At 46.6% G+C, this 12609-nt stretch overlaps 1 protein-coding gene across 3 annotated transcripts in view; it reads left to right on the forward strand.

Moving 5' to 3' along the window:
• Window positions 1-462: 462 nt before the first annotated feature.
• Window positions 463-12609, forward strand: part of AFG1L (AFG1 like ATPase) — a 129401-nt gene continuing 117254 nt past the window's right edge. For 2 of the 3 annotated variants that reach the window (XM_075923093.1, XM_075923094.1), the window contains exon 1: window positions 471-634. In XM_075923093.1, the coding sequence (XP_075779208.1) occupies window positions 550-634 (85 nt within the window). In that variant the 5' untranslated portion in view covers window positions 471-549. Of the gene's footprint in view, window positions 635-12609 lie in introns of all 3 variants that reach the window. The other variant, XM_075923095.1, reaches the window with a different exon arrangement.

The raw sequence follows: 12609 nt of genomic DNA on the forward strand, positions 1-12609 counted from the left end.
CGCCCGGCAACCTGAAAAGGTTGGGGACCACTGTTCTACTCCACCACTCTTCCCCAGAGGACATTAAAGACATGCACAGTGGCTCATACACTGACCTACAATGGAAGTGACCGCTCTTTCCCTTCATAAGGTTTTTTATTTAAATTTGTCAAGTTGTATTACATTATAAATGTTTTTCTATTTGCATCGTTATGAAATAAAAAGTCTGTTTACAGAAACAATTAATATTTATTGGTTCACAACATATTCTGGCTGGAGCGGACGTCGTTTACAGACAGTATTAAACGATGCATTGACAATATATCATTTACACAGACAGCATTCACCAAAGGGATCACACAGCTAGGGCTGCAAAAAAACCAGCACGCTGCCGCCCCAAACAAACTCCATTTTCCAGCATGCATCGCTCCTCGCCGTGTGGCAGGCGGAGGTGGCGCTTTGCATGCTGGGGCTTGTAGGCCATGTAGGAGAAGGCTGGGCCCGGAACGAAGGGAGAGTGGGCGGGGCCACGCACGGCGGCAGCAGCCTGGCCGGGGAAGGGGACGAAAGATGGCGGCGCCCGTGTCGCCCTTGGTTACCGCGGCCCGGCACGCCGCCCGCCTGCTGCCGGCCCGGGCCGCGGCCCCGTGGAAAGGTCAGTGCCGGCCGCAGAGGAGGCGGGGAGTCCGGGCTGAGTGCAGGCCGCTGGGGAACCCCGGGCAGCTCCTGCCTTTGCCCGAATCCGCTGGGGAGGCTGCTAGGCCGGCGGCGCCCCACGTTGGGCGGCTCTCCGCGGGGAGCCTGCGTGGCCCTGCCCCGCTGGAGATGGAGGGGGATGCGAGGCGGTGTGTGCTCGCTCCCCTGGCTCTAGGGGTCTGATGCGCGCGCGGGGGGGGGGAAGGACTCGTGCCTGCGGCTGGGAGTAAGGCGAGCGGCGCTGCTCTCTGCCCACCCCCGTCTGCTGAGACAGAAGCGGGGTCCGGAGCTTCTCCCTTGTCAGAGCAGCAGTTACGTTGCTGGGATGGAAGCAGCCAGCCAGCAGCTGAGTCGCCGGGAGGTTCAGTTCAGTCCTTGGGGCAAAGAGGAGAGCGCGAGCCCGGAGCAAAGGACAGTGTCTCCTTCCCCGGCAGTGGAAAGAATGCGCCTCTGTGCAACTGAACTGGCGCTTGGTGGTTGGGCAGCTGTAGCGAGCTCACAAGGAACAAACTGTTTCTCGCTCAGTGTCTCATCATAGTTACCTGCACCTGCCCTCACCTCCTTTCCAGGGGACGTTTCCTGGCATGTGCCAAACACAAAAGGAGATGAGGGTTCTAAACTTATACATTCGGAGTCCTTGTCTGTACTGGAGAAATTTACTAACACAAATAGCACTTGCTCCTCCTCAATTGATTGAAATACATCTCTGTCCAAACACAAATGCTTCAATTGGTTATCAGGGCAGCTCATCATTGAGTTACCCTTGTAATTTGTAAAGGTAAAACTCTGATCTCCTCTCAATCAACTTGAGTGCTCCTGTGGTCACCTTCCACTGACACAATCAAGGGCTGTCAGAGTTGACCATACACAGTCTGTCAACCTGACTGCTCCCTCTGCTGGCAAACATCCTTAGTTCACTGCTGAGTTGCCTTTCTACTCCTTGACATGCGGTCTTTAGAACCCCTCCCCAGAAATGTCTCTGCTATAGGCCTCCCTTTTCTTGATACCCCTGCTCTGTTTTGCAGGTCTGGATCTAGTTATGGTGCAATAAGTGAAGCTGCGTTCTCTACCTCCTAATATATTTGTACCTCCCCCCCAGTACAACCTCAAGCTCTGTAACTCCTTAGCAGGTGATCACTCATAGTCTGCCAGCTACAAATTGAGGTCTAACAAATGATAGGTAGGTTGTCAAATTTAGACTATTGACCAGCAAGCTGCAGATTGATCATCAGTTGGGGTTGCTGCAAGAGATGAGGAACTTTACTCTTCACCGCCTTTTGTTAGATTTGGAGAACAAAAGCTGGTAACTAAATAGCGGAGTAATAAATAAGAATAAGGACAGACCAGTTTGATGAATAATCTGGATTGCTTGGTAAACTGGTCTTATATGAATAGCACGTCTATTAATACAGTCAGATGTAACATCATGTAGTAGAAACAAAGAAGATAGAGCACATTTATGGGATAGGGGATTATACTGCAGAAAGCATTGATTCTGGAAAGGACTTAGGCATCGTGGTGGGCAAAACAATCAGTCTTGACTTCCCACAGTATTATGCTTTGGTTAAGGGGACTGACATGATCATTGGAAGCAGGGAAGATTGAGTAGAAGGAGGTTAGTAATACCTTTATAAACAGCATTAGTGAGAGAATTCCTGGAATATTATACACAGTGCTGGTGAAAAATTGGAAAGGGTTTAGAAAAGAGCTATGAGAATGATTAAAAGTCTGGAAAACATGCTTTACAATGAGAGTTGTAAGAAGTTCAATCCTGTTTAGCTTAACCAAGAGAAAAGTTAAGTAATGATTTGATCATGATTTGCGAATATCTTCCTGGAGAGAAGTCTTGTCATTATAGATGAAAAATTTGATTGCTGTGAAATAATATGCAAATATTCAGTGTGTGCAATATAGCTTGATCAGTATGTTGCTTCCTGCAAATATGAGTCCTGTGCATTGCCACAAAGAAAATAGAGCTGGCAGACCATCTAGATAATAATCACTGCACTGCGGGACAGTAGACCCTTTTGTACTGCTGGGCTATGTCTACACGGCCCAGTCTTGTGCAAGAATATAGGCAAATGAAGCGCAGCAATGAATATTGCCGCGTTTCATTTGCATACTTAGTGAGCTGCCATTTTTGCGCAAGGAGCTTTTGCACAAGAAGGAGCAGTCTACACTGCTCCTTGCGCAAAAATCCCCTCTTGTGCAAAGAGCCGTTCTCCCTGAAAATAAGCCGCTTGCGCAAAAGGGCGGCTCATTTGCATATGAGCTGCCATTTTGCATATGAGCCACCTACCCAGGTGGTAGAAGAGGATGAGGATTTTTTTAAACTACTAACAAAATCATCCAAAGCCCAAGATTTGATGGTGATGGGGGACTTCAGCTATCCAGATATATGTTGGGAAAATAACACTGCGGGGCACAGACTATCCAATAAGTTCTTGGACTGCATTGGAGACAACTTTTTATTTCAGAAGGTTGAAAAAGCTACTGGGGGGAAGCTGTTCTAGATTTGATCCTAACAAATAGTGAGGAACTGGTTGAGAATTTGAAAGTGGAAGGCAGCTTGGGTGAAAGTGATCATGAAATCAGAGTTCACAATTCTAAGGAAGGGTAGAAGGGAGAACAGCAAAATAGAGACAATGGATTTCGGGAAGGTGGATTTTGGTAAGCTCAGAGAGCTGATAGGTTAGGTCCCATGGGAATCGAGACTGAGGGGAAAAACAACTGAGGAGAGTTGGCAGTTTTTCAAAGTGACATTGTTAAGGGCCCAAAAGCAAGCTATTCCGATGTGTCGGAAAGATAGAAAATATGGCAAAAGACCACATTGGCTTAACTACGAGCTCTTGCATGATCTAAAAATAAAGAGGGAGTCATATAAAAAATGGAAGATAGGACAAATTACAAAGGATGAATATAGGCAAACAGCACAGGAATGCAGGGGCAAGATTAGAAAGGCAGGGCACAAAATGAGCTCAAACTAGCTATGGGAATAAAGGGAAACAAGAAGACTTTTTATAAAGACATTAGAAGCAAGAGGAAGACCAAGGAGAGGATAGGCCCAATGGTCAGTGAGGAGGGAGAAACAGTAACAGGAAACTTGGAAATAGCAGAGATGCTCAATGACTTCTTTATTTCTGCCTTCACTGAGAAGTCTGTAGGAATGCCTAATATAGTGAATACTAGTGGGAAGGGGGTAGTTTTAGAAGGTAAAATAAAAAAAGAACAAGTTAAAAATCACCTTGAAAAGTTAGATGACTGCAAGTCACCAGGGCCTGATGAAATGCATCCTAGAATACTTAAGGAGCTGATAGAGGAGGTTTCTGAGCCTCTAGCTATCATCTTTGGAAAATCATGGGAGACAGGAGAGATTCCAGAGGACTGGAAAAGGGCAAATATAAAAAGGGAAATAAGAACAACCCAGGAAACTATAGACCAGTAAGTTTAACTTCTGTGCCAGAGAAGATAATGGAGCAAGTAATTAAGGAAATCATCTGTAAACACTTGGAAAGTGGCAAGGTGATAGGGAACAGCCAGCATGGATTTGTAAAGAACAAATCATGTCAAACCAATCTGATAACTTTCTTTAATAGGATAACGAGTCTTGTGAATAAGGGAGAAGCGGTGGATGAGGTATACTTAGACTTTAGTAAGGCGTTTGATACTGTCTCACATGATATTCTTATCAATAAACTAGGTAAATACAACTTTGATGGGGCTACTATAAGGTGGGTGCATAACTGGCTGGATAATCGTACTCAGAGAGTAGTTATTAATGGTTCACAATCCTGCTGGAAAGGCATAACAAGTGGGGTTCCGCAGAGGTCTGTTTTGGGACCAGCTCTGTTCAATATCTTCATCAACAAATTAGATATTGGTATAGAAAGTACGCTTATTAAGTTTGCAGATGACAATAAGCTGGGAGGGGTTGCAACTAATCTGGAGGATGGGGTCATAATTCAAAATGACCTGGACAAATTGGAGAAATGGTTTTAGGTAAATAGGATGAAGTTTACTAAAGACAAATGCAAAAGTGCTCCACTTATGAAGGAACAATCAGTTTCATACATCCAGAATGGGAAGCGACTGTCTGGGAAGGAGTACGGCAGAAAGAGATCTAGGGGTCATAGTGGATCACAAGCTGAATATGAGTCAGCAGTGTGATGCTGTTGCAAAGAAAGCAAACGTGATTCTGGGATGGATTAACAAGTGTGTTGTGAGCAAGACACGAGAAGTCATTGTTCTGCTGTACTCTGCGCTGGTTAGGCCTCAGTATTGTGTCTAGTTCTGGGCACTGCATTTCAAGAAAGATGTGGAGAAATTGGAGAGGGTCCAGAGAAGAGCAACGAGAATGATTAAAGGTCTAGAAAACGACCTATGAGGGAAGACTGAATGAATTTGGTTTGTTTAGTTTAGAAAAGAGAAGATTGAGGGGGGACATGATAGCAGTTTTCAGATATCTAAAAGAGTGTCGTAAGGAGGAGGGAGAAAACTTGTTCATCTTGGCCTCTCAGGATAGAACAAGAAGGTTAGACATTAGGAAAAAGTTCCTAACTGTCAGGGTAATCAAACACTGGAATAAATTGCCCAGGGAGGTTGTGGAATCTCCATCTGTGGAGATATTTAAGAGTAGGTTAGATAAATGTCTATCAGGGATGATCTAGACAGTATTTGGTCCTGCCATGAGGGCACAGGACTGGACTCGATGACCTCTCGAGGTCCCTTCCAGTCCTAGTATTCTATGATTCTATGATTCTATATGTCGCCATGCCTCATTTGCACATGTTCTTGCACAAGACTGGGAGGTGTAGACATAGCCGCTGAGTTATTAAACCAGCAATTTCTGTCTACATTGCGTGAGTGAAGACTGGCATAATGGAAGACCATACAGCAGTTAACCTTGTAGAAAGGAAGTCTGATGTAAACTGTCCCTTTGCATCATTATGAGCAATTTTTGTCCACATATGTGATGGGCCAACTTTTTTATTTTTTATTTGTTCCATTGTCTCATAGCAGCATAGGAGATCACATCCACATCTTTTTTCAGAATGATACAGAGGAAGAGAATGTTGGGTTCTGCTATGTTATACCTACCGGTTTTAGCATGAGTGGAAAGCATTATAAGCAAGGCCCCATGTATTCTAACCCCTAAGAATGCTGTAGGCTTCCCATCCTATCTTTCTTTCCTTACGCTCCTCATTAACCTCTCTTTTGCCTCTGTCTCTTCCTTGTCACAATACAAGCAAGCTTTAATGTTTGCCATTTTAAAGACAAATACAATCCACACCATTGACTTTCCTTGCCTGTTTGACTACTATCCCTTTTCCCTTTCCTCTTTCTTCTCTGAGTTCACTGAATGCACTGTTACAACCATTTTCTGGAGTTGCTCTTTTCCAATTTTATTTGAGGCTTTCTCCAATCCTGATTCTGTTTCTTTCACTCAACTTAAACTGCTCTTGCCAAAGTCTCTAATGCCCTCTTTCTAGCAAAAACTCAAAACCTAGCACTTCATCATAATTCTTTAACTTGTCACTCATGCGTACAAAGTCTCACTCTTCTTGGATTCTTGTCCTCTTTTGACTTCTGTGACTGTCCTTTCTTGGTTCTCCTTCTGCCTCTGTAATTACTGCTTTGGTAGTGGATCCTTCAGACCTCTCCTGGCAATTTTCAGTTGGAATTCCAACTCTGTTCTTGGTTCCTTTCACTTGTCCCTTTATATCTTATATCTTTGCCCCATTCTCAAAGCTCCCACTGCTGCCTGCTGTGTCTGGTCTTCCTCCTCTCTTCCATCTCCCCACTCCACAGGTCCCTGCTACTTTCTGCATCTCTTTTGTGCAGGGGTTGGGGAGTGAAGAGGGATGAGTTGTGCTGGTGGTGGGTAGGGAGATCTGGCCTGGGAGTACAGGGAGTCCCCAAGTTACGCGGATCCGACTTATGTCGGATCCGCAGTTACGAACGGGGATTTCTCGCCCCGGAGAACTAGAGCAGCGGGACGCCTGGTCCCGCCGCCCGCCTTCTCCGGGGCGAGAAAAGCTGCTCCGGGTGCTGCAGACCAGGGAGACGCTGAGCAAAGCCACGGAGGACACGGGCGGACCCGCGGCTTCCAGATCAGCTGAAAGCGCTGCGGGTCCGGCCCGGGTCCTCCACCGCTCTGCTCAGCGTCTCCCAAGGAGACGCTGAACAAAGCGGCGGAGCACCCGGGGCCAGACCCGCGCCGCTTCCAGATATAAGATATAAAGGGACAAGTGAAAGGAACGGGCAGTGAACCACCTGCTCTACCACAGGCCCCCGGCTTTGCTCCACGTCTCCCTGGTCTGCTGGGGGGCACTAGCTGCATCCCCCCCCCCCCCCAGCAGACCAGGGAGACGTGGAGCAAAGCTGCGGAGGACCCGGGCGGACCCGCGGCTTCCAGATCAGCTGAAAACGCTGCGGGTCCGGCCCAGGTCCTCCGCCGCTCTGCTCAGCATCTCCCAAGGAGACCAGGGAGACGCTGAACAAAGCGGCGGAGCACCCGGGGCCGGACCCGCGCCGCTTCCAGCTGATCTGGAAGCGGCGCGGGTCTGGCCCCGGGTGCTCCGCCGCTTTGTTCAGCGTCTCCCTGGTCTCCTTGGGAGATGCTGAGCAGAGCGGCGGAGGACCTGGGCCGGACCCGCAGCGTTTTCAGCTGATCTGGAAGCCGCGGGTCCGCCCGGGTCCTCCGCAGCTTTGCTCCACGTCTCCCTGGTCTGCTGGGGGGGGGGGGGGGATGCAGCTAGTGCCCCCCAGCAGACCAGGGAGACGTGGAGCAAAGCCGGGGGCCTGTGGTAGAGCAGGTGGTTCACTGCCCGTTGGTCCCGCAGCACCGCTCCTTGGCGCTACTGGACCAACCCAGCAGCACCCCAGCTGCTCTGCCCCAGGCGTCCTGATTCAGCCACTGCTGAAACTGATTAGCAGCGGCTGAATCAGGACTCCTGGGGCTGAGCAGCTGGGGTGCTGCCGGGTTGGTCCAGTAGCGCCAAGGAGCGGTGCCGCGGGACCAACTGGCAGCGCCCCACCTGCTCTACCACAGGCCCCGGGCTTTGCTCCACATCTCCCTGGTGTGCTGGCTCCCGCAGCAGACCAGGGAGACGGGGAGCAGCTTTTCTCGCCCCGGAGGAGGTGGGCGGTGGGACCAGGCATCCCGCCGCTCGAGTCCTCCGGGGCGAGAAAATCCCCATTCGTAACTGCGGATCCGACATAAGTCGGATCCGCGTAACTCGGGGACTACCTGTAAGTGGGAAATTTAATGTCCTGTGATTTATAGGAGGTCAGACTAGTTTATACTGGTACTTTCTGGCCTTGACCCGTAAGAATGAAAGTGATTTTTTGGAGTAGATTTGAACCTGAAGATTAAAGGCAAAATATGTATTTATACCTTGATATATCTATTCCCAATTATAATATTCATTTTGGAAAAATTCGCTAATATCCTTTTCCAAGTATGCTGTTTGGCACTGACACACTTATAAGATGAACATTTGGGCCTAAACCCAATGATTGAATCCTTTCATACAGAAAGATACTAAACCCGTTTGCACGTTTTGTTGTGATTCCTATTTCTTTAACTAACTGTTTCTTATCACTATTTTTCTTATAGTTAATGCTATATTAAAGCTATAATATGGGCATATAATGATAAGCATGCCATTTTAATGGCTGTTTAATACATATTAATGTCTAAAAAGGAATCTAGCTCAAATATTAATTTGGCCAGATGGACACATGAAAAGTGCTTTTCCTGACACCATTTTTCTCTCTCAGTAGTCAGTAAACATTTTAAATTAAAGAACTGTTTTTTCTTATGTAAAATACTGATTTAATTTAGCTACCAAATTTCAGGGCTTGACACATTTAATAAATGTCTTCTAGCCAGAGAACCATAGTTGCTAGTTGGAGAGCAATACAAAAGATGAAAAGGGGAAGCAGATTTACTAGGCTTTTGCCCTTGAGTAGTGTAAAAGATACTTTTCTCCACTTTACCTCTCCATATCTCAGAATATAGGAGAGTGCTGATATTCCTACAAAGTTGTTGTTCCTGAGTCCTTATGGAAATTGTATCTTTTCTGTCAGCTTCTAGCTAGTAAGAATCTTCTCAATTTGAAATGGCTCATAATTCTATCTGATTGCTGGAAAGAAAAAGTAACATTCTGCATACTTCAGCTATCACCTCCCACTTGCCGATCACAGTGATGAGTGGTATTTGGGCTTGTCAATACAACTGGGGTGATGAATTCTATGCAGGTGTGATTGTTATGCATTAATTGGTCTGTGTAGACTCCTCTGCAGTTGCACTTTGACATAGTGCTGTTTGAAACAGTGCTTCATGGGAACTTTAGTGTGTACCAGCAGGTTCTACATAGATCAATTAAGAAATCATGTCTCCCCCTTAGAATGTAATTATCCCATTGTGTAGATAAGCCCACAGGAAAAATTAATTCAAAACAAGTAAAAGTGTGATTTTTAAAGAATATTAGTTAAAACTGAATTAAAATAAACCAGATTATGACAACTTTAATTCTGAATTAATGTCCACATGGATTTAATGCAGTTTGACAAATCCACTTTAAATTTATACCTTTAGTTAATTCATTGTTCCCATGTAGACTCTACTTCTTTACCTCTCCTTCCTCTCACTGCAGCCAAGAGGTGGTTGTTGGTTCTCTACTCTCTGCGTACATTTTGGGTTGTTTCCTCTTTAGATGTGACTACCTCCCAAAGTCTGCCTCAGATGTGGACTACTGCTTTCACAAGCCACATCAGTGAAACTTGATCGGATATTGTCAGTTTCAGTGCTGCCACAAGGTTCTGAATAACAGCAGGAAAAATTGACAATGTTTTATTTAATTTTCACACCCTGCTGCTATAGGTTGGCAAAAACGGGAGGCTGGAATTGGCAAAACTTGAGAGACTGGAATTGCCAGTCATAAATGTAGGAAGATATCACTGTATTGTTTCATGTTTGATTTACAGTCAAATGATGATCTTTGCAACAGTAAACAATATTCTAAAAAAGAAAGATTAGACACTTCAGAAGTTGGTTGTAGGTTCTTCCTTTGCCTCCTTTGTCTACTTGCAAATGGATTTTTCAAGCCCTAGGTTAATGTATTCTTGTTTGCTTCAGGTTTAGTTTTTTATGTTCTTTTAGTAAGTGGTGTCTTTCACTTTATTTCATTATCAATATCTTCTGGCATGTTGATCAGTAATATTTGGGTAGTAGGCAGCCAGCAGGACAAGAAAATTGGCTGCATGCAATAAAATGAGATTACATTTGAATACATATGTTTTACGAAAAGAAATAAAAACACAGAAACAAACTGAAGGCAGTTCTCTAGAAATTAGTGAATTTAAGAAGAAAGGGTGACAGTGTATAATAAAACAAACAAGCTTGGAATCTAGCACTCTTGTGAAAAAAGCCAAATACACAGATTTAATGTAAAATTAGGAAACTATGATATGGTTTTGCACTCTGTTGTGACCATATCAGAAGTATTACATGTGATTCTCACCGTTTAAGGATACTTTTGAATATGGAGGGAAAACAGAGAAACATGGTATACAGGCAGTCCCCGACTTACGCGGATCCGACTTATGTCGGATCCGCACTTACGAACGGGGCTTTCTCACCCCGGAGGTCGAGGTAGCGGATTGCTACCTGCGAGCTCCGGGGCGAGAAAGCCCTGTTCATAAGCTGCTCCGGTGCCCCTGGTCTGCTGGAGACCGTCTCCAGCAGACCAGGGGCACCGGGCGGGTTCCCACGCTTCTGAGGCTTTGCCAGAGCAAAACCTCAGAAGCGCGGGAACCGCCGCTGCTGCCGCTTGAGACCCGGTGCCTGTGGTCTGCTGGGGACGGTCCCCAGCAGACCACAGGCACCGGGACTGAAGCCGCAGCCGCGGGGGAGGGGTGTCCCGCGCCTCTGAGACTTTGCCAGAGCAAAGCCTCAGAGGCGCGGCACCCCGCTGCCGCTGCTGCTCTGCTCCCCGTGTCCCTAGTCTGCTGGGGGGGGGGGGCGCGGATAGTGTGCCCCCCCCCCCCCCAGCAGACCAGGCTTTTGTTTTGGACTCTGGAGGAGAGCAGCTGGGGCGCTGCGGATTGGTCCTGCAGCACCCGCTCTGGGCACTACTGAACCAACCTGGCAGCACCCCAGCTGCTCTGCCCCAGGTCCTGATTCAGCCGCTGCTGGTCAGTTTCAGCAGTGGCTGAATCAGGACGCCTGGGGCAGAGCAGCTGGGGTGCTGCTGTGTTGGTCCAGTAGCGCCGAGGAGCGGTGCTACTGGAGCAACCCAGCAGCACCCCAGCTGCTCTGCCCCAGGCGTCCCCAAGTCAGCCGCTGCTGAAACTGACCAGTGCTGACTACAGGAAGCCCGAGGCAGAGTTGCTCTGACCCAGGCTTCCTGGAATCAGCGCTCATCAGTTTCAGCAGCAGCTGACTTGGGGAAGCTTGGGGTTCTTAAGTTGAATCTGTATGTAAGTCAGAACTGGCGGTCAGTTTCAGCAGCGGCTGAATCTGGATGCCAGTTCCGACTTAGATACAGATTCAACTTAAGAACAAACCTACAGTCCCTATCTTGTACGTAACCCGGGGACTGCCTGTATAATACTAGGAGTATAGGATGTGACAGCAAGAACAGTGGACAGATCCCAATTTTTACACTATGGAAAGTAAAGGATTGCAGGGAAGTGATATATACCATGAGCGTTATTGATATACTACAAAATGATAGAATAAGAAGTGTAAGAATAAGAAAGAGAGAACATTCTGGTGTACATTTGCTATATGTTTCTCATAATAATGAAGAATCTCCTTTTCTGTTATCTGTTTAATGACAGGTAATAGCAGAGAGGCACTGGTAATGATATGTGGATCATTCCTGGAAAATGCTATCTTAAAAAGGATGACTGAGTAATCTTTTCTGTCTCTGTGTATCACTTTATTGATGTAGGGTAGATGTTGCAGTGGAATGACACACATTTAGCTCCTGACCTCTCTCTGAATCTGTTTCTAGTGGGATTACATTGTTTCTTCTAGATACTGGAAGGAGTGCCAACACTAGACATGTCATTCAGGTTTTGGGGCTTAGCCAGGCCTCTTCTGTCAGGGTACGTCTACACTGCATCCCTAGTTCGAACTAGGGATGCAAATGGAGACAACCGAAGTAGTTAATGAAGCGGGGATTTAAATATCCCACGCTCCATTAACATGATCTCGCCGGCGCGCTAGTTCGAATCACAGCTGATTCGAACCAGGAAGTGCGCGCCAGGACGCGTTAGTTCGGACTAAAGCCCTTAGTCCGAACTAATGTTACTCCTCAAAAAATGAGGATTAACATTAGTTTGGACTAAGGGCGTTAGTCCGAACTAACGCGTCCTGGCGCGCACTTCCTGGTTCGAATCAGCTGTGATTCGAACTAGCGCGCCGGCGAGATCATGTTAATGGAGCGCGGGATATTTAAATCCCCGCTTCATTAACTACTTCGGTTGTCTCCATTTGCATCCCTAGTTCGAACTAGGGATGCAGTGTAGACGTACCCTCACACACCAGATCTTGTGCATCTCGTGGTGAAGATGCAGCAGTTCTCCTCTTTCATAAATCTCAGCTTTAAATGCCTATTTTAGTATAACTATAAGTGGTTCAGAAAAGGGCAACAAAAATTATTAGGGGTTTGGAATAAGTGCCAAATTAAGAGAGATTTCAAAGACTGGGGCTACGTCTACACTATGGGTTTTTTTGGTATCCCGGAAAAACTCTGCCACATCCAGGGAACGTGTCTGCAAAAAAAGCGGAAGAGCAGACGCGCTCTTTCAGAAGCCCTGTCTTCCTTCTCCCATGAGGAAGAAAGGCTCTTCCAAAAGAGGAGGCTTTTCTGAAATTTGGCCCAATGTAGACGGGCCAAATTTCGGAAAAGCCTCTTCCGA

This window comes from Pelodiscus sinensis, chromosome 3 (assembly GCF_049634645.1).
Source record: "Pelodiscus sinensis isolate JC-2024 chromosome 3, ASM4963464v1, whole genome shotgun sequence".
In the NCBI taxonomy this organism is placed as follows: domain Eukaryota; kingdom Metazoa; phylum Chordata; order Testudines; family Trionychidae; genus Pelodiscus; species Pelodiscus sinensis.